The sequence below is a fragment of the Cylas formicarius genome, unplaced genomic scaffold, assembly GCF_029955315.1.
Source record: "Cylas formicarius isolate icCylForm1 unplaced genomic scaffold, icCylForm1.1 PGA_scaffold_3__17_contigs__length_32017465, whole genome shotgun sequence".
NCBI lineage: Eukaryota > Metazoa > Arthropoda > Insecta > Coleoptera > Brentidae > Cylas > Cylas formicarius.
In genome coordinates this window covers 11,342,612-11,363,067 of record NW_026844326.1, presented here as the reverse complement: position 1 = coordinate 11,363,067, position 20,456 = coordinate 11,342,612, and the positions used below count along the sequence as shown (strand labels likewise).

The 20,456-nt window shown below is 32.1% G+C and overlaps 1 protein-coding gene across 1 annotated transcript; it reads right to left on the bottom strand.

Annotated features, from left to right (window-relative positions):
- Positions 1-1,372: 1,372 nt before the first annotated feature.
- On the bottom strand, positions 1,373-20,225 carry LOC132699669 (uncharacterized). The gene is made up of 3 exons (XM_060666513.1): positions 19,294-20,225; positions 18,623-18,685; positions 1,373-1,484 (listed from the first exon to the last, which is right to left on the bottom strand). The coding sequence occupies exons 1-3, from the start codon at positions 20,223-20,225 to the stop codon at positions 1,373-1,375; spliced, it is 1,107 nt and encodes a 368-aa protein (XP_060522496.1).
- Positions 20,226-20,456: the final 231 nt, after the last annotated feature.

The window sequence follows — 20,456 nt, the reverse complement described above, 5'->3', positions numbered from 1 at the left end:
TCAGGATCGCAAATTTTAAACTACCCCGCGTTCTTTATGTCTAATTTACGAAGTTCTCGCACTCTACAATTTACCCTGTTTACCATGTTCGAAAACTGCACTAGATAGAGTATAGAAAGTATTAAGCAAAAATAATAGACACGAAATTTAGTGAATGCAATTTAAGATAACGATGTTTTGTTTTGTCGAAATATTTTAGTTCAATAGAGCCAAACTCGAAAACCTATATACCTGACACCATTTTTAAAATATACCAGACCCGTATATTGTGTTGTATTAAAGTTTTCCGTTATCTCGTATATTTTCTGAGGTAAAATAAGATCCACGATAAACGAGTCAGCTTGTACATTAAACGGTTACAACCATTGATTGATTATTGGTTTTAATCGATCTCGTAAAATACACCTTTCCAGACTAGAATTCTCCAGCGAGGCATTTTACATATTTGTTAATGGAACAGGTCGTATAATAAAAACTTCAACGAAAGTAAACGAAATCAAGAAAAGGAACGCTGTTTAATATTAAAATCTGAAAAATAAATCAGAAATTTCACCGTGTGCGGATTTCAGTACTTTGTCAAAATAAATTATGTACATTATTATATGTTTCGAATAAATAGGTTAAATCTGGTCTAATTAAAGACCGGAAATTTATCTTGGCAGGGCGTCACACTTAACCCGTGTAAACAAGTAAACGACCAGAAACAGAAAAAAAAAATGAATAAAAAATGTATGGCGGTTGTTGGTTTTTTTTAAGATTAATTCCTTGATGAATTTTACAGCGGCTGCGGTTCGAAATATTCAGTTCGAATAGAATGTCACGTATATAAAGTTGAAGACGGTCAACAGTTTTTCATTTTGGTTAGCGAATAAAAATTGCTTTGGAAAAGTAATGATGCTATAGGCATTTCCGCTCATCCTTTGGTTAAGCTTAATATGCGCAATAGCGCAGTGATTGTTTGTGTAATATATAATTTTTTTTCGGCATTATGGTAGAAGATGCTCAGATATATAAATCATATCAAATTAGTTATAAACTTGGGGGCGTAGAAATCGTCCCACTGTAATTTTTTTTTAATTTTTTAATTTTTTTTTCTTTAAACTATTAATCTGATCCAAAAAAGAAACATGCTATTCGGAAGACAATTTAATATTCTTTAGTACGAGTTTAAATTTGTCAAGAGTGTTGATTTTTTAAATGCTACGGGTTTATAGCTACGGTTAATCAAATGGAACGTGTTCAGTTCAAGTTCAAGTAGCTACAGTGATAGTAACAAACTTGTTATAGACTTGAATCAATCACCCTTGCAACTGGAATTTTAACATTATTCGTTTTTCAACCATTTGGATAGTATCACAGAAAGCCTCTGAAGTTATCGCTTTAATCGAAAGTGGACTTCGCCAGCGAGCTGTTGCTCGACAATTGGATATGACACGCGCAGCAGTTCTAACTGCATGATGAAACTGGATGCTTCTCTCGGCGCCCTGCAACAGGCAGAAAGCGAAATACAACGACTCGTCATGACCGCTATATGGTGTTATCAATAACAAGAAATCATCACCTTAATGCGGTTCAAGTGCAACAAGAGATCCATGAAGTTTGACATTGGACCAATAGGGGTCTGTTCTGTTCTCATATGAGATCAGAATATGCCTTTTTGGTAGTAACCGACGAAAAAAAACAGGACCGGGAGGGCGATTTGCCTAATGCTGCAATGAAGAGCGGACCCCTTATGGAGGCGGTTCCTGTATGATATGGTGTGCAATTTCTACGTACGCAAGAACCGATCCTGTTTTCATCCGTAGGGGCGGCCGTGGTCAAGAGGCAGGAAGTTTAACAGGTGCGAAGATATTTTATCATATCACGTGGTACCATACGTCGACTACATTGGAAAAGAATTCATTTTTATGCATGACAATACTAGCAAGGATCGTGCAAGATTACATTAAGTCGGTTTTCGAGTCATGGAGTGACCAGCATGCAGTTCCGATCTCAATCCGATCGAACATTTGTGGGGTGAGCTAAAACGGAGAATTTGAGCTAGACTTCGTACCCAATCTCGAAAAATAATCAATTTAAACTCGTATTAAAGCATATTAAATTGTAAGTAATTATTTTCGTCGTGTAAGTAAAACTTGGGTTAGAATCTGATACACCAGCCCTTATTTATCTCTCCTTCGGGCACTAACAAAGTCATGTTTGTTCAATTTTGTGATTGTGCGATAAACAATACGACGTTCGTTGTCCTTGCTGTTATAGAAAAAGACATATTTTCATTTCTAATAAAAAGTTATCAGGGGATCGAACTAGCACAACCAAATGAGAAATTGTGCAGACATCTTTTCATTTGATTAATTTATTTCCTAGATTGGTTTATTATATAACAGATAATATAGCACTAATGGAGAATTCATTGCGAAGCCGTCGCGGGCTTGCGTCAGTCGTCCAAATAGGGTTTTCAGTAGGCGAATGAAGATCTGGTTTTAACCTTGAAATCTTTTTACGAAACCACTACTCTCCGTGGTAGTTGAAGGCCATTTTCATGGGCTACAATTTGACTGGATGCGCAAAACCGTTTAACACGATGGAGGATTTCAGCACTAGATCTGAGTACATTTAATTACCGCTAGCATCAGAAGGTACCACTAAATACCACTTAAATAAAAAATAAATAAATAAACGGGAGAAAGCATAATATAAAAAATTAAGCACATTAAAAATATGTGTGAAGTAAGACTTCCTGAAAGGTTTCAAAAATTTATCGAGGATATAATAAAAAGCTTATTTTTAAACAGCCAACCAAAAAAAAAAACATAAAACCAAGCACTATAAACTAATCTTGTTAAATCAAGGTATTGTTTGGTTATACATATTTTTCGGATTTAAAATCAGTTTTCTTTGTACCTTTTTGCTTGGGATAAGTATAAAATGCGATTAAGGGTATGCGAGGGGGCATCCATCTAAACTAAACTCGACGAACTGGAGCACAAACACCATTAGATTAGATTTATTTGAACTGCTCATTATGATAGTTAACATATGCCCCGTTGGGTAAAGTTAACAAATAAAACAGATCAAGTTATGACAACTAAATTTAAAGTGGTAAACATATATTGTAGGTACGTCGTAAGAGCTGTAAAACGATTGGGTGTCTAAATATAGTTTTTGGTATTTTATGTATCGGAAATGAACAAAGACGACTTGTTTAAAATTATTAGATTAAATTAAAGTACCTGAATTGCGAGAAACATCTTGGCCATGGTGGTGTTGATTTTAAACCCACGCGAAATTGTAATAATTATTTTCCTTGATTTTTCATAAAAATGAAAAAAAACTCTCGATAAATCAGAAAAAAGGTTTTCATTGGAGTAAACAGATTTTTAGAGCCAGGTCTACAAAACCGAAAAATGTCTGGTCATGTAAAAAGGTTTATTTGATCAGCTTGAGCTGCTTTTTTGTAAAGTTTTAGTTAAATGGAGAAGGTTTGAATATGACAGGTTGGTAAATCTATTCTGCATTCTATTGGATTTTGTTTTAACGGAATTAAACTTAAGAATCTATTCGTGATATAGGTATAGATCAAACAGGATGCAGATAACGCTTCGAACACCCGCAGTCGCAAATTTTACTGTAATGACAATTAGTGGTGACAGCGATAACCAAAAGAAATAAGTATGAAAAGTTCTTAATTTCATTTTTGTAGTTTATTACTCTGAAGATAAGGATATGTATTTTTTTTGTTTTGAGTAGGTGTACGAAAACTGACCAAAAGTAACGTTTCTTTCTAGTCATTAGTCTGAGGATGAGGACAGCTCGAATCTGTTCAATATTAATAGTAAAATGTATGACTGTGAGTCTTAGATTTTTCTGCATTGTGTGTTTGTTTATCTGCAAAAAAATAATATTCTTAACAAAGGAAACTGATAAATATATTAAAAAACGCAAAAAATTTATTTTTAAATCTTAATACATGAGGTGTTTGGTTCACCACCATTTAAAAAGTGTTTATAATTAGACGAAGACGAAAATAATTTATTTGACTGCTGTGATGAAAACGAGGAAGACAATTTCAAACTAAATTACGACTTTTTCAAAAGAACATTAAAAATAAAATATTTTTTCATTTTCCTTGAACAAAACTTTTTTTGAATGTCAAACAAGAAAAACTTAGGGTATGAAAAAGCCAGAAGGAGTATTGACGGAATTGCAAAATGAATTTCTAGAAGCAAAATATTTTAAATAGTCCCTTGATTTTTTTCTGATTCAACATAATTTGGGGTGAATTTTTTATTTCCGATATAATTATGACCATAAATACCATAAATTACATCTGGAAAATCAGAATTTAATAGAGATGCAAGAAGATGAAGCTCTACAATTGACGCCGATTACTGAACAAGGTTGTTTGTCGAATAATTTCAATATTCGAAACAACGTACTTTAAAGTCTGTGAATTCCAACACCGATCAGTATTAAGTAACCACCATCTCAAGGAATTACTGAGAAGCGCTGTAACCAAATTATTCAACGAATTTTGAAGAATTATTAAGAGAAATAAAATAAATTAATTTTTTTAAATATATAAATTCAATATACAAATTGTGTACTTTTATTTAATGACTCTATCAAGGAACCTGGCCACCTCTGGTCAATGACATTCAAACAAACATTAAGTAATATCATTCTAAATTATTTATTAATACAAATTAAAATTGCCTTCATTCATAATTTAATATATCTCCTCCTCCATGCTTGCAAACGTTTTAGTAGACAGTTCATTCCTGTGCTACGCACGGAGGAGTAAATATTATACTTATCGATATATCGGTAGTTGTATAACAACCACAAATTTCTTATTTAAACTTAATCGGTCCACCATAAAGACGATCTGTTTATTCACTCGGTTTACACCGTTTAAAAATAGACCGCTCAAAACCCGCAGTGGAAAATAACCACAAGATTCTATCTGGTACAGGCAGACAATTATCTTGACCGCAGAAGTTTCATTTAGATTTGTTATTAGCGCCATTATACGTGTAACGATAAATATCTGTTTCTTTTCTAAATTGTAGTCAATTAAGTACTTAGCCTGCCTACATAGCCTCTTTTTTTTAATGATTTATTAACGGCACTACACAGAGTACCAAGATATAAGTCACTTGAATAAATCACATGGAGTGTAATAAAATTGCCTATTACGGTGTGTTTATGGTTGTCAGCTATTTTTTTCACTAGCCATTTTGTTTAGAACTACTGAACATTGCTGAAATTGTAAGCTGTTAACAATTAAGTATTTAAAATGTAAGCATTAAGATATAATATTTAATAAGTAATGATAACATAACAAGCAAAATAAAAAAAAAACATTTTGAACCAGTAAGGACCAGTTTTACCTCGCATATTTTTTCTTAAATTAGCAACTTGAAGTAATTGTAAATAATAACTAACTTTTTAATTATACATTTTAGACAAAAAAACATACAAAGGTTGTAGGGTTTAATGTTTGTATTTAATATTACGTGCCTTTTTATATTGGTATTGGTATTGGTATTAAAGGGGGGCGCCCTCGCGGGCGACCAAGCACTTAGGCCACCAGATGGGCCCGTTGTGCCCCCAGGCCGCTCTAGAGGGCGTCCAGAATGCCGCCCCTCCTATAGAAGGTCAGCAACTCCTTTAGCCCAATACCGTGCACTGAGTCCGGATCGATCAGGGCCGTTCCGAAGACTCCCAATCTTGCCCATGTCAAAGCAGGGCACCCGGTGAGCAGATGATACGGGGTCTCCTTGCCTTTTTATATACAAGATGTACTAAAAAAGCATAATAAATCAATATATTTTTTTTAATTTTTATGCTTCACGCTGATTTCAAAAATATATAAGATTTTACAGTTACGTTTTACATTAAGGCCAGAATAATTATAACAATGTTTTCACTTGACGAAAAATTCGAATGATCGTCGTATAAAAAATGATAAAAATACACTAAGAAAGAGGGCACATGCCATGTAAAATGAGACTCAAGGAAATTTATCCAAAGAAACGAGACTTTAAAGAGTAAAACTAGGCATTGCGTTTTAAATCTTCATGAGGAATTAAATATCCTTTTGTATTATTTATGCAGGGTTCTTCAACAGCCTGTTTAGCCAAATACGTGAAGGTGTTATCGATTTACATTTTAAATTTACCAAATCTTGGATAATGATTCACGGCTTTTATGAATGGACAAATCCACTTTCACCACAGCAAGAAGGTTCAATAAAAAAACTAACACGGGTCGGTACAAAATTCGGAAAAATATTTGCGAGTTAAGCAAATTATCGGACCCACTTTTTATAACTCGATGGAGATTTGAGAACTCTATTTACGAATGTTAAGGGAAGATATCGAAAATTAGCGGAAATTAATGGCGCGCTTTCCAAGAGTGACAGAATATTTAAATAATACTTATCCAACATATACAACTGTGTAAGCTCAGATCGGATATTTAAAAATCACATTTATTTTAAAAATAGATGACAAGAAAGAAACAATTAGGAATAAAATCAATAATATAGATTTGTATACACTGTAGCTTTAAATAAGTTAAAAACATGGTATCAAGTGTGTGATTAGGAAAATGCATTTACGACAATATATCTAATCAATAACTTAAGGTTTATATTTGCGTTTTTTTGAAATAAGCGAAAAAAGGAAAATAATGAAATATCTGAGAAACTGTTGTTCGCTTTATATCGTTATATCGTAATTGTTTAGAATTTTATTTTGAATCGAAAATGCAATGATATACAAAGTGTTTTATTTGACATGATTACATGACTCACCCTATATATTTGAAAATATTTTTCAAAAGTGCACTAGCAACTCATGTATACTCCCACCAATGTTCATAATGTTAAAATAATTACGTAATAGATCATCTAAGTGATGTAAAGGACCTTTCTTTTAATGAAATAATATACAGGGCTCCCAATTTAAAAAATTTATAACTTTGTTATAACATTTTTTTTTCACACCTTCTATAAAATTAAGTATTGTACTATTAAATGTAATATTAAACCCTACAACTTTTTGATTTTTTTTTCTAAAATGTAAATTAAGGAAAAGGGGTAACACTAAGTACTCTAATAGTGGTTCAAGAAAGAGATGATATCTATGTAGGGATATTATTTGGTAATTAACAAATGGAAAATGTTCTATGACTGAATACTAATCAAATGGGCTCAGAATGTAAAAGAAAGTTCTACAAAACATTTTCCAGTTCGGTTTCCCTTAAAATGAAACAAGCTGAATTTGCTTGCGTCCTCGAACCTTCTCAGCACACAAAGACCTTTTAAGTTCGTAGGTAAAGAAAGCAATAGGGTGGATGCTTGTGGCGGGGCGCAGGGAAGTTATATTACTGTAAAACAAGTTTCGGGTTACCTTATCTCGTTTCTATCGTTTCTCCCATTCCGATCTTCTTGATTAAAATGGGGCAGAGGGTACTACGGGGAAGTAATTGAAAACGTTCCCGCCGCGCCGCAGCATCAGATTCACCCGTCATGTTTCATTTTAATTTTAGCATTTTTAGTGTTGTTGGTAAATTGATATATTTTATAAATACAGAATGTGTAAATTAGTGCGTTAAAACTACCTTTTGTATCGCTAGACGACTCTTTCCGTTTAAGGCTTTTAAGGGCGCCGTCGATAATTTATTTTCGGACGATTTGCTTTTGTAGATATTCGATGCAGATTTGGCCATAAACACCCGGTACATACACTGTTTATCCGCAGTGTGTGTGGTCTATAGATTCCTCACCTTAATACTGCATAAAAATGACAGCCTAAGTTAAGTGACCAATTTCATATAAATAAAAAACCATATATTTAATAATAAATTTCGTCAAAACTCTGTTTTTTGTTAAAAAAGGTCACCACAAATTTAATTAACGGTTTATTGAATCTATAATATATCATCATCAGGGTCTTCAGTAAAAATCAAATTATAAATCTTTTTTTTCTATTCTATTGTTGCTGATGGTGATGATACTATATACAGGGTGGCCCAGGTTTAAACCGCCAAACGTCTAAGATCGGGTTTTTTCAGGTAAAAAAGACTTTTTTCCCATAAGCATATGTTCTAAATTGTTTTTTTTTTAAATAAAGGGTGTCAACGTTTTTATATATATTTTTTAATTAATTATTTAAAAAAAAAATTGGTATGCTAATTTGCGGCAATAAAGGACTTCTTTTAAGGCAATTAGAATAAAAGCATCAATCCCAGTCGCGTCATCTAATTGATATTTAATGGAAAATTCGTTGAACGGTACTGTTTGTATATACATTTTTAAATTAAGCTATTTAAAATACACTTTTATGCATTTTCTAGTTTTTTCGTAAGGCGTTTCGTTTTTTAAAAAAATAAATAAGAACGGCGTCCAAGCAAAAACAAAGCATGTTACGAAATAAATTGAAGAAACAAAAAATGTACTTTTAATTGCATAATCTTAAACAACTATTAAAAATACAAGTAGTAGTGGTGTACAATTTTTCCTGATTATCAATTATTTTACCGTCTGTGAATTAATACTTTTTAAAATTATATTAAATGAAAATTAAATGAAAATATCAAATTTTATTACAATCAGAACAAAGGTTTTCGAATAAATAATCAAAAGAGACTTTTTATAAAAATTTGACCCCCTGTATCTCGCAAACCAATCAAGTTAAGACATATGTTTATTATTCTTAGCATTGGGCCACTCTGTACATCAACATGCTGGTTTATTAAAGAGCAAATAAATGATATGTTGTTTGAAAGAAATTCAAAGTTTGGTTTCTCTTTAGTTTTTTTTTTTTTCACGAAAAGTAGAGAAGAGCAGACATTTACGCCCCCCAGAGAAAATAGTAATTTAGTAATATAATAAATTGCAAAAACATTATACGAAACAAAGTAATAAAAAAATATTACATGAAAAGACCAACAAATAAAACGCCTAAATGTGCCACAGAATACAATTTTTTGGTTGTTCATATGATCTTGGTATTCACACGGGTTTTAAAAAATATTTGTTGTCAGTAAAGACGTAAAAAAATATTCTCAGCAGGAAGTGATTTTTTATTGCAAGAGCTATTTTTCCAGTATACTACTCATGAGAAGGGGCATTTAAGGACAATGACCATTGTTCATATAGCAAAATATGAACTATTAGTTTTTTTTTGGGACATAACCTGTTTGACTGAACCACCTTAGTTGACGGTCAAGTTCTGTACCTAGAAATTTTGTGTGACAATTTTTGCTTATATTATCTCGGTCTATTTTGATACAACCCATCTGAGGTTGGCTTGTGAATTCAACTACTACCCTTTTCTTAGGAATTAATAGTATATACCACGCACTTCCCAATACACAATTGCTTTCGAACAAATGACTGTAGTGCTGCAGTATTAATTAAGTATTAATCGAATGTTTTTTAAATTAGTTCAAAATTTTCACGAAAAAGTTGAAGGTAATGACAGTATAAGTAATATTTATTGCGCTGTTCATACTAGTCATTTCTGCGTTTTCCAAAATTTATGTAGTCCTTAAAAATACCGATATGTTGCAATTGTTATAGTTAGTATGTAATAAAATGTTTAAATTTACTTTCTAGACTGCATTTAGTTCACCAACTAAAATATACTTCTAGGCAATGTGTGGCTACGAAGACCGCTACTTTACCATCAAGAGTATGTAACGCCACTGATTTATTTCACCTGTATATATGCGCATAATAAGGGCGAAACTTACGGCAACCCTAAATTTCTGCGGCCTTTGTTGCGGCACGACCGAAAAACCGCCCCTAAGACGGAACGGACAGGTGGAGATCGACACAAAGAACAGAAAAAGGGATATACATATATAAGGTAACAGTCAGCATTAAGGACAAATATACTTTTTTGCATTTGATAAGCTCCGACTCGGTTCGGGTAGGAATAGGGGTTCGGGATTACTTTATTCTGATATAATAAACCATATACGTTTTGGAAGAATTGCTTTCGTTTAAATTGAAAAAAATAATAAATGGCGAAACAAAGGGTCCCTTTAACCGCAAAAGCGGTTTTTCGGATTTGGGTAGTCCTCGTGAACGAGATACTTTCTTTCATTCGCGTAGCTCGAAATAAATCGAGCGAGACGATCCCATTGAACGACAATAAAGATATAATTTACGTTTTTTTATTTTAAGCATTACCTTCTGGGAGATTCATTTTCTATCTGTTCCATGCGTGTTGCTTCTTTTAAGCAATTTACAAATTTAGTTGGACTTAGTTTGAAACTAAGAACTAAAAAAAATTAACATTGGCAGACATTTATTAATTTAAACCATTAATTTATACACATGAAAATAAAAAGAAATAGGAAAAGATCTGAAATTCATTCTTACTTGACAAGAAATAAAAAAACTTCGAGTTAAAAAAATTTAATTAATATTGCTATAAAACATCACCTTCTCATTCCGGGCAAACATACGTATGCTTCCTGCAGAAACCATAGGCGTAAACCAAAAGAAATTCAAAACATATTTTAAATCTTTATAGGCTGTCTGAGTACGAAAATCATATGAACAATAGTTAAAAATAAAAAAGTTTGTATTCTCTGACATACTTTGACACTTTGTTGGTATTTTCACGTAACGTATTTTTTTAATTGTATGTTTTATATAATATTTTTATGTTTATAATTTTTGAAAAGATTTAGGCAAATTGCTATTTTTCTCTGACGAAACTTTCTTTTGTGATATTGGATAACATTAGATCAGAAAAAAAGATGGCACATTCACCTCTCAAAATTATATCAGAGAACATAATATATATATATATATATATATATATATATATATATATATATATATATATATATATATATATATATATATATATATATATATATATATATATATATATATATATATATATATATATATATAGAGTGTTTTCGGAGCGCGAGCATTGAAGATGCCAAGTGAGATTTTGGCGAAACGTCTGCAGGATTCCAGTCGGATGCAGGATTTGCAGGATTCCAGTCGGAGTTCAACGAGCGAACGGATGATATCCCGGAATATAGTGTCATCATATTTTTCCATCCGTGAATCAATACGTGAGAATATATATATATATATATATATATATATATATATATATATATATATATATATATATATATATATATATATATATATATATATATATATATATATATATATATATATATATATATATATATATATATATATATAATCATATTTAGGAGCTCCAACTCTCGTGTCTGATATTAATCTTCTGAATTCAACGAAGAAACTTAATATGTCTCTTCTAAAAGATGTATAAGGTTATTGGTCGGTCCCAGATACATAGCCTTGTTTTTCAGACTGTGTTGTCGCTAATTTAAATATATTTAATCTTATCGACTTTACATCATCTTGCTGCACATTGTAAGCTGAAGGCTAGTTTATTTCAGTATTATCAATAATAACATTAATATAATTATTTTAATATTTTAATGTTCATATTATATCTTGTACTTTGTCCTTATTCGCTTATTCATTTTCGCCATTTTCTTCTGCATATTTACATGCCTTATAGCACTTATTTTATATTTTTAAAGCAGAATAAGTTGCTAAAATATGTTTTTGAGGTTCCAACCACCTTCTTGCATTGCATTTAACACAATGGTGTGATTTCCTCTAACGGGATTATTACACGTCTTGTTATTATTATTATTATTATTATTATTATTATTATTATTATTATTATTATTATTATTATTATTATTATTATTACTATTATCATTCTCACGTTTCATCGACCAACCAAAAGAAGTTTCATTGGATTGTGATTTAAATCCTTATGAATTCAGATATGGTGACGGACTACATACAGATCAGACATTTACTTCTATGATATGAAAAATATTTTAGGATCTAGTATAATAAATTTATATAGATTATAAGTTTCAAGGATTCGTATTTTCTAAACGATTAAACCTCAAAAAGTAATTAAAAGCTATACAAATTTTTAAGCTTTGTAAAATATGTTGAAATATCAGAGAGTGAAGCTATAAGGTACGTTTTCGATAGGCCATCGTAAATAAAGCATAAATTGTTAAATATTTTTTTGAGGTTCCAACCACCTGTATACATGTCTTCTTGCAGGAAGCTGAGGCGACCAACGCCGTTTAACACAATGGTGTGATTTCCTCTAAAGGGATTATTAAACGTTTTGTTATTATTATTATTAATATTATTATTACTATCATTGACATTATTATTATTCCTGTTATTATTACTATTATCATTCTCACTTTTCATCGACCAACCAGAAGAAGTTTCATTGGATTGTGATTCAAACCCTTATCAATTCAGACATGGTGACGGACTACATACAGACCAGACATTTATTTCTATGATATGAAAAATGTTTTAGGATCTAGCACAAAAAATTTATATAGATTATAAAGTTTCAAGGATTCGTATATTCTAAACGATTAAACCTCAAAAAGTAATTAAAAGCTAATCAAATTTTTAAGCGTTGTAAAATATGTTGTAAATTAAATCCATTTATAGGAGTTTACCATAATATTTTTGAAATCTTATGAACAACTTTTGAGTGTTTCGATCCACCGATTTGATTCATTATACATGTCCTGAAATTGAAAGGAAATTCAAGAGTCGTATATTTATACTGCAATATTAAATTCACTTTTTCAATTTACCTTTTTTCCGTGCCCGGTGACCGATTCCATGATTTATGATGGAAGGAAACCCCCCGAGCCCGAAGGCAGTTTTAAAAATGTCTGCCCTAACCAGAAAAGATCGACAGGTTCTAAGAAAAAGTGTCATGTTTCTAGTGACTTATAAGGGAAATGGAACTACCTGGACCCGGGTATCCAACTTATACAACTTATAGAAGAGGCACGTACACACGACGGGCTCATAGGCGTAGCACGTTAAGACCAAACGGGGGATATAAAACGTGTTAAATCCGCTAAAACTATAATCCTTTTGTGGCGTTGGTGGTACAGATACTGAGGTTTACATCATTCGAGGATGAGTTTTCACTGTAATGTATGATGCCACAAAACAAATCGTAAAAATTACTAAACAATGCGTAATCGATATAGGCATTCCTGTCGTAAAGCAACTTTAATTCAACATCAAAAGGGTAGAGGTAATGTTATACCACGAGTATTATTTGCTAAAGCCTCAATGCCGGGGGATATTCGCAACTTTTCATTTTATGGCTGGCAAGCAAAAATGCTACTTTTAAATAATTTATTGTTATTTAGGTAAGACAATAATTTATTTTTTGGCGTGATTCTTAAAGATACACTTTTGTGTCGGAAATGATGCATATTAAATGATAAGGGTTATGTGTGCTGGTTAATTTACATCGATAAAATGTTAACATTTTCCCAGATTTTAAAGATAATCTTTGCACGCCTATGCAAGTCAGTCGTTTTATTTACGCGAAGACGGTAACATGGAAGAAAGGTTGACAGGTCCATTTTACGATTTAAACAACTCGAAACTGGTTTCTTATTCCACGTGCGTGTTGACTTCTCGAGTTTGTAGAGGGTGTAGTCCTGTGTAAAATTACAACGATTAGAAAATTAAACGCGATTATAATATTTGGGGGTAAATTAACCAGACACGCCCATCAAAAGAGAGAGACGCTTAGGTCATTGAAAAATAACTACGCGCATAGTCTCTCCGGGTTCTATTTTAATTTTTACTCTCTATGTGGTAAGATTTTAATTTTGGGCTGTGTTGTTGGCTACTGGCGCAGACAATTTTAAATAAGAATAAAATTTCTGAAAATAAGTTCTAAGCGGGAGTTTTGAACAGATAGATGGGGATCCTTCCTCTTATTTAATATACTAGAACTAAAACGAACAGGTTTATCAGCTTGTCGGTATTTGGTTAAACCTATTACAACGAGGTTTTATATGGAATTTTTGTTTAAAATATGTAATATTTTGCAAATAAATCTCACAGAATGAAATATAGATCGAGCTGTAAGCATTTGGAGTTTCCACTATCAATGTAATAGAACACAAGTTCAGCAAAGTATACAAACATTCCAGGTACTTCACTTTAATGCTCTACTTCTAGGAGCGTATTGAAGTTATATCATTATCACACATATTTGTTTAGAACTTTAAATCTAGACTTCTGTTCATATGAAACGTCATTTATTTTTTGCACAATCTTCAGAGTCACTGAAGTTAATAATTTTCTATTATTGTGTAAACATATTGGTTATTTCAAAATGTTATTTAACTTGAGAAAAAAGTTATTTATCACTTTTCTTTGCTTATTTATAGTTGATTTGACATTAACCTATATCCAATTACAAGGTCGCGCCGACTAAGTCAAATTCCTTAATAAAAGCGCCCGCAAATTGTTTGGATTTTTTGTAAGTGTTCATTTTGTTGGAGGTTGTTGTTTATTTTGATTTTGTTTATTACAAAGCGTATGACAACGACCAGCGTTTAATGGCGATTTTTTGTTAAAATGACCTTTAACAAATAATCTCGTTCCACTTCCTCCGAAAGTGACGAGCTGTCGGAAGTGGTTAGGCGAAAAAAAATCTCGCCAACAAGCAATTAGCCAAGTACGTATCCCTCTCGGATGTAGAACCTAAAAGAAAAGCCAATTTGTTCGATTCCAGCTCGGTGAACTTTTCCTTTGGCATTGTTTTCACGAATTTATGCACAATTTAAACATCTGCAATGGAGAGAGGGACAGAGACTGTCTCATTAGACGCAACTTATTAGCTCTCGTAGGACAAAAAGTGTCTATACTCGGCACATCGAGTCTTCAATTTCGCAATATAATTTTCTGGGGCACCGGTTGACCTTCTAGAGTACAATTGCCATTAAAATTTTTGATGAATTAACGACCATGCGGTTATACGGAAGATTAAAAATGCTCAATACAGCTCATATGTAGGAAAAGCGTTTTGAGCTGTATACAAAATTACTCGTGCAACAAACTAATTAATGCATCATGTCTAATCGCATAATGGTTGACGTTATTTCTCAATTTTTAGTCTACTTTAATGTGGAACATATATTGCTAGATACGACAACCAAAAAATTACAGCTACTTGTCTATATTTGGCTCAACTTATTTATATAAATAATATATTTGAAATTAAGCACCACTGATTTGGTTGAGCTTTTAAATGTCTACAAAAGCTGACCATTTTAACAGATATTTTACCGCAGCTTTGACACTCACAATACAATGTGATATTTGCGCATTCTTAAAAATACATATTTTATGGAAAGGTTCACTTTAACAAGTGTCAACAATTGCGACTAGCAATGACTAATAATAAGACGCTCGAGGTAAAAATATCCATCGATATCGATACTTTACAAAGTTTTTGACAGTTTTGACAGAAAAGTAAAACTATTACATCGTTTCAAAGTTTGGTAAAGTTTGAAAGTGTCTGCCATTTTGGGATCAATTCTCTATAAAACAAAAGCAAAATCAATAATTAAAAACAAATTGTTAATAAAAAAAATCTGGTTTTAGCTACAGCTTCTTTGCAAAATTCTGCAAGTAAATTATACAGGATACAATACCGAAAAAACTATAGATATTTCTACTTTCCGTAGGTTAAAACACAATAATAAAACTTGAGACAAAAATGAGACAACTAAAGGGTGGTAATGTGTGGCAATGGGGAAGACAGAGATTTCCTAATCGAACCTCTGGGGCACTTCTGAATATATCAAATATCTCAAATGTCTTTCTACGAAATGAGAACAAAACCATTAAATCCTTGAATTAGCTATAATTTAGGAAATCGAAAATGTCCAACATATGGGAATCTCAATAAATAAATTAACTCCAATTATTACGGTTGTCCATTGTGTATCACGTGATCAATGTCAGCCAATGCGCATATAGGACACAATGGATGAAGAAGTATGACAGTGTGAGAGAGAGTTATACTAAGATTCTACCAATTGACAATCCGTGTAGTTTTTTTTATAGAAACTGTTTCTTCTTCGTTCTATTACTACGTATTATTATTATAAAGGTTTCTTATCAATTTTGAGTGAATTATGCGGAAGCCAAAATGGTCTTCAATAATAATCTGGTCTAGATTGAGATATTTAGGCTATTAAGGAACAACGGCATCAATTAGATGCTTTACTTGCAGTTGATTTAAGTTAAGTGAGATAAATAGGTTAAGATTTATCTACTAATTTTTGATAGGTGGATTTTGGTAAGTTTATTGAGTATATTAAGTTTTCGTTTTTATACAATTTTCTTCCAAAAAAATCATTCTCAATTAAGCACCACTGTTTTGGTTGAGTATTTTAAATGTCTACGAAAACGTTTTAGTTGACCATTTTAACAGATATTTTACCGCCGCTCGTTTGACACTCACAATAAAATGTGATATTTGCGCATTATTAAAAATATATATTTTAAAAGTACACCTTAACAACACACCTTACACAGTTTTAACAGATTTGACTGAAAAGTAAAACTATTAGATCGCTTTAAAGTTGGGTGAAGTTTGAAAATGTCTGCCATTTTGGGATCAATTCTCTATAAAAACAAAAGCAAAATCAGTAAAATAAAAATCAATAATTAAAAAAAAACTTTGTTAATAAAAAAAAAATGGATCACCAGAAAAGTTTCTGTTCGACGATTTTAGAGTATATTACGTAACTAGCGATCTCATGCGAGCAGCGAGAGATTCGTCGCGCCGAGTATAGCTAAATAAGATTTGCAACATCTAATGACAGCTGCGCCTACTTACTGCCGAGTTCATTGCTCCACTCACTCCTACTTTACTTTTGTGTCATTTTTGTATATTGTTATTCCTAATAGGCAATTTTCATTTGAAACGTGACTTTGATATTTTCTGATGATTGCAAACGCGAATGGATGCAATAGTTTGGTTTCTGCTTACCGGTAGTCAAACGATTACGGTATAAAGGAGTAACAATGGCGTCTGTTAAAGGTGCGAAGTCCCATTTCGGTTTTTTTTTATTACGCACCATAGGCCTTAAAAAATAATGTCAGTGTAGTCAAGGGTAACCAAATTACTACCTATTTCTTGGGAAAAAATGGCATCATTCATTGACTTACCTTAAATTAAAAGCAATTTCTGAGGAGCTACTGCTACTACTAATTTGTACTTTGCACTTTGTACGAAATTTGTTGTCGACGAAATCGCATCATATTCACTGTGAATTAAACGCCACAGAAGTGGTATGGCAGTAAGTAAAATGGTTCGTAGCAGGGCAGGACTTTGAAACCCTGTTGCAACGGGGAATAAAGAGAGTATACAGTGAAAAATGGAGTAAATGTTAAGAATATGTGAAAGGAATTGAAGAATATGTAAAGCTGAGAACATGACTAAATTTTGCAAAGGAAGTTGTGTTATGAGTAATAGTCTTTTATAAATAATAATATTTACTACAATGTTTCTATTTTCATATTATTGTCATTTCTAATAGGTTTTTATTTATTTGATCTTAGAATAATGTCTCAATTATCTGAATATTTTTATAATTATTATAACTTATATAATTATTATTTTATTTATTGTTCCAACAAAACTGTCGGAACGCCGCTATCAATAAACGAAATAAGGGCATTATTCAGCTAAAAAAACATGTCGAAAATATCTCACAGAGTGTACTTACCAAATTTTACAAGGATATCCGGAATAATAAAAAAAAATTATTTCATTGAAATGATTCAGTATTGACATACTAATGCGGAACACCCCGTACATATGTTCAATAAATTTTTCGAGCACAAACCATTCATTTTGAGCGAAACGTCCCGCTGCTAGACGCCATATCAGAATTGTGTTATGAAACAAGAGAAATGGTCTTGATGGGCGTGTAAAAGGGACAGACGACACAGGCACCAGTTTTATTGTTTTGTTTACGTACCAACAACTAAAGGCTATATTGAAAACAACTTCCCCTAAGTAAATAAAGATCCTCATAGATCGATAAAGCTCACTTAGGATGTTTTTTTACACCCCCGGCGGCGGGTTATTGTGTTTTTTTGTTTATGACGTTCCGTCAGTGCAGAGATTCGGAAAAATATTGTTTTTCGACGTATTTTTTCGTTACCCGGGTTCTTCCCGATAAATAGCGGCGATTTATTACGCGGTGACATATTTTTCGAGTTTTAAAAACAAAGGGGTCGCGAAAAAGAGGGATTAAATGATTTAGAGCTTTGACAAAACGGGATAAACCGTAGCGAAAATAGGTTAACGCAATCGTTAATGCCCGGGTATCAATTCCTTTAAAAATTTCGTCTCTCCACCCACATTCTTTCAGTTTCAAATATTCTGTATTAAAATTCCTTAACTTTTGATCGAAGTATCAGTATATCAAAATTAACCAGGTTCACGGAAAGTGGTCCCTTACATTTGTAATTAAACAAGGAAAAAGTTTTAGAAACCCTAACATAAATGTATTGGTCGTATGACCCTGGCAGTTGTTACCAATAGCAATAAAAACTAAATTTTTGGTTTAGAATTATTGTTATTAGTAATTTAAAATAAATATATTTTATTTATCTTATTCGATACCTTAATGAAATGGTGCCATAGCTTACCGAACCTTAAATTTGGAATTGGAGATTGTTGTTTTCCAAAACTCTTCTGCCTCTTGAGAATGACTAAAACATAAAAGATAATACTTCGTACAAGTTGCTTTGTGGATCAGTTGTTTTGTATTTATTTATTTTTCTAGAAAATTTAAAGCTACATTGCCTGCATCTAAGTTCATTGATTTGAATTACCTTTATAATTTTAGTAATCCACTTTTAATTTTAATTCTAATTTATTATTTTTTTTATTTTTATATTTATGTTTAACTTTCTAATACCGGTTCATTCTTCGTCGTTAGCATATAATTTTTTCAACCTTTGTTGCAATTTGCCTCCGTAAGTTCATTTGATTATTAATATGTTTAAAGTGTTTATGGTTTCCATTTCTACCTAATGCGCTGTCTGTAAGAGATGTTGCTAAACTGTAAGGGTTATGAAAAAATACTTTTTACATAGTTATTTGATTATTATTATTCACAATAATTGGTAATAACAGGATTTATTATTGTTATTATTATTATTATTATTATCATTATTATTATTATTATTATTATTATTATTATTATTATTATTATTATTATTATTATTATTATTATTATTATTATATTCCTTAGCTCGACTTTGTCGGTTTTTATTTTTAGTAAGAAGGTACGGTCTGAGACAAATACTCCTCCTACTGTAAGAAATTTCTGACCAGGTGGCAAGTCTGTAGTATGCTGGCTTTTTGTAGTTCCATATAGAGATATTGTTGAAGGCCGAGAGACTGAAGTGACTTATGAAGTTTTTTGGGTATTAGTCCTGTAGAAGATAGGACCACTGGTATTGTATGAACCTCCCGTTGGCGCCAAACTCTTTTGATCTCGCTAGCAAGCTCAGAGTATTTTTGTATTTTACGGTTGTGAGTATTTGAAAGATTTCTGTTCCAAGGTACTGCGATATCGATTAAGTAGGTTATCATTTCATTTTTAATAGTGAGTATTATATCTGGCCTATTATGTTGAATTGCTTTGTCTGTTATGATAGATCTGTTCCACATCAGTTTATGGGTATTTGACTCCAGAACAGCTTCAGGTGAATATTTAAAGTAAGGACACTTTTGTTCAAGAAGGTGATGTTTAACTGCAAGGTTTTGGTGAACTATTTTTGCTACATTATCGTGCCTTATTGTGTATTTTGTGGGTGCTAAAGTTGAACAAACGTTTAGTATGTGTTCAATAGTTTCTCCATTTTGGCCACATCTTCTGCACTTATCTTCTGTGTGAGGGGTATTAAGGATATATTTTTTATAATTTCTTGTTGGTAGTACTCTATCCTGAATAGCCAGCAGGTAGCCTTCGGTCTCGGCGTACAAGTCTCCGTTGCTCAGCCATTTGTTTGACGCTTTAATGTCAACATCTTCCTGATGCAGGTCGGAAAAATGCCCGCCGTGGACCGCCTTCTGAGCCCATTGATGCAAGATTTCATCGTTTATTTCAATTTGAAATACTGCGTTTCTATCTGCCATGTTTAATGGAGTGTATTTTTTATCTGCCTCTATTACGGTTTTATGTAGTGCAGCATCTTTATTGTAGAAATACTCTCGTAGCTTGTTCACATGTTTATTGTGCATATTGAGTAGGTGTATTACTCCTCTTCCCCCTTCACTTCTTGGAAGAGTCCATCTCTCACGGCACGAGTTGGGATGGAGGTGACCGTGTTTTCTATATATTGAACGCATTTTGCTTTCTATTAGCTTGATGCTGGTTTTTGACCATTTTATAATGCCGAAAGAGTAGGTCAGTACTGGAATAACAAAGGTATTAAGTGCCTTGCTCATATTTCGACCATTTATACAACTGTT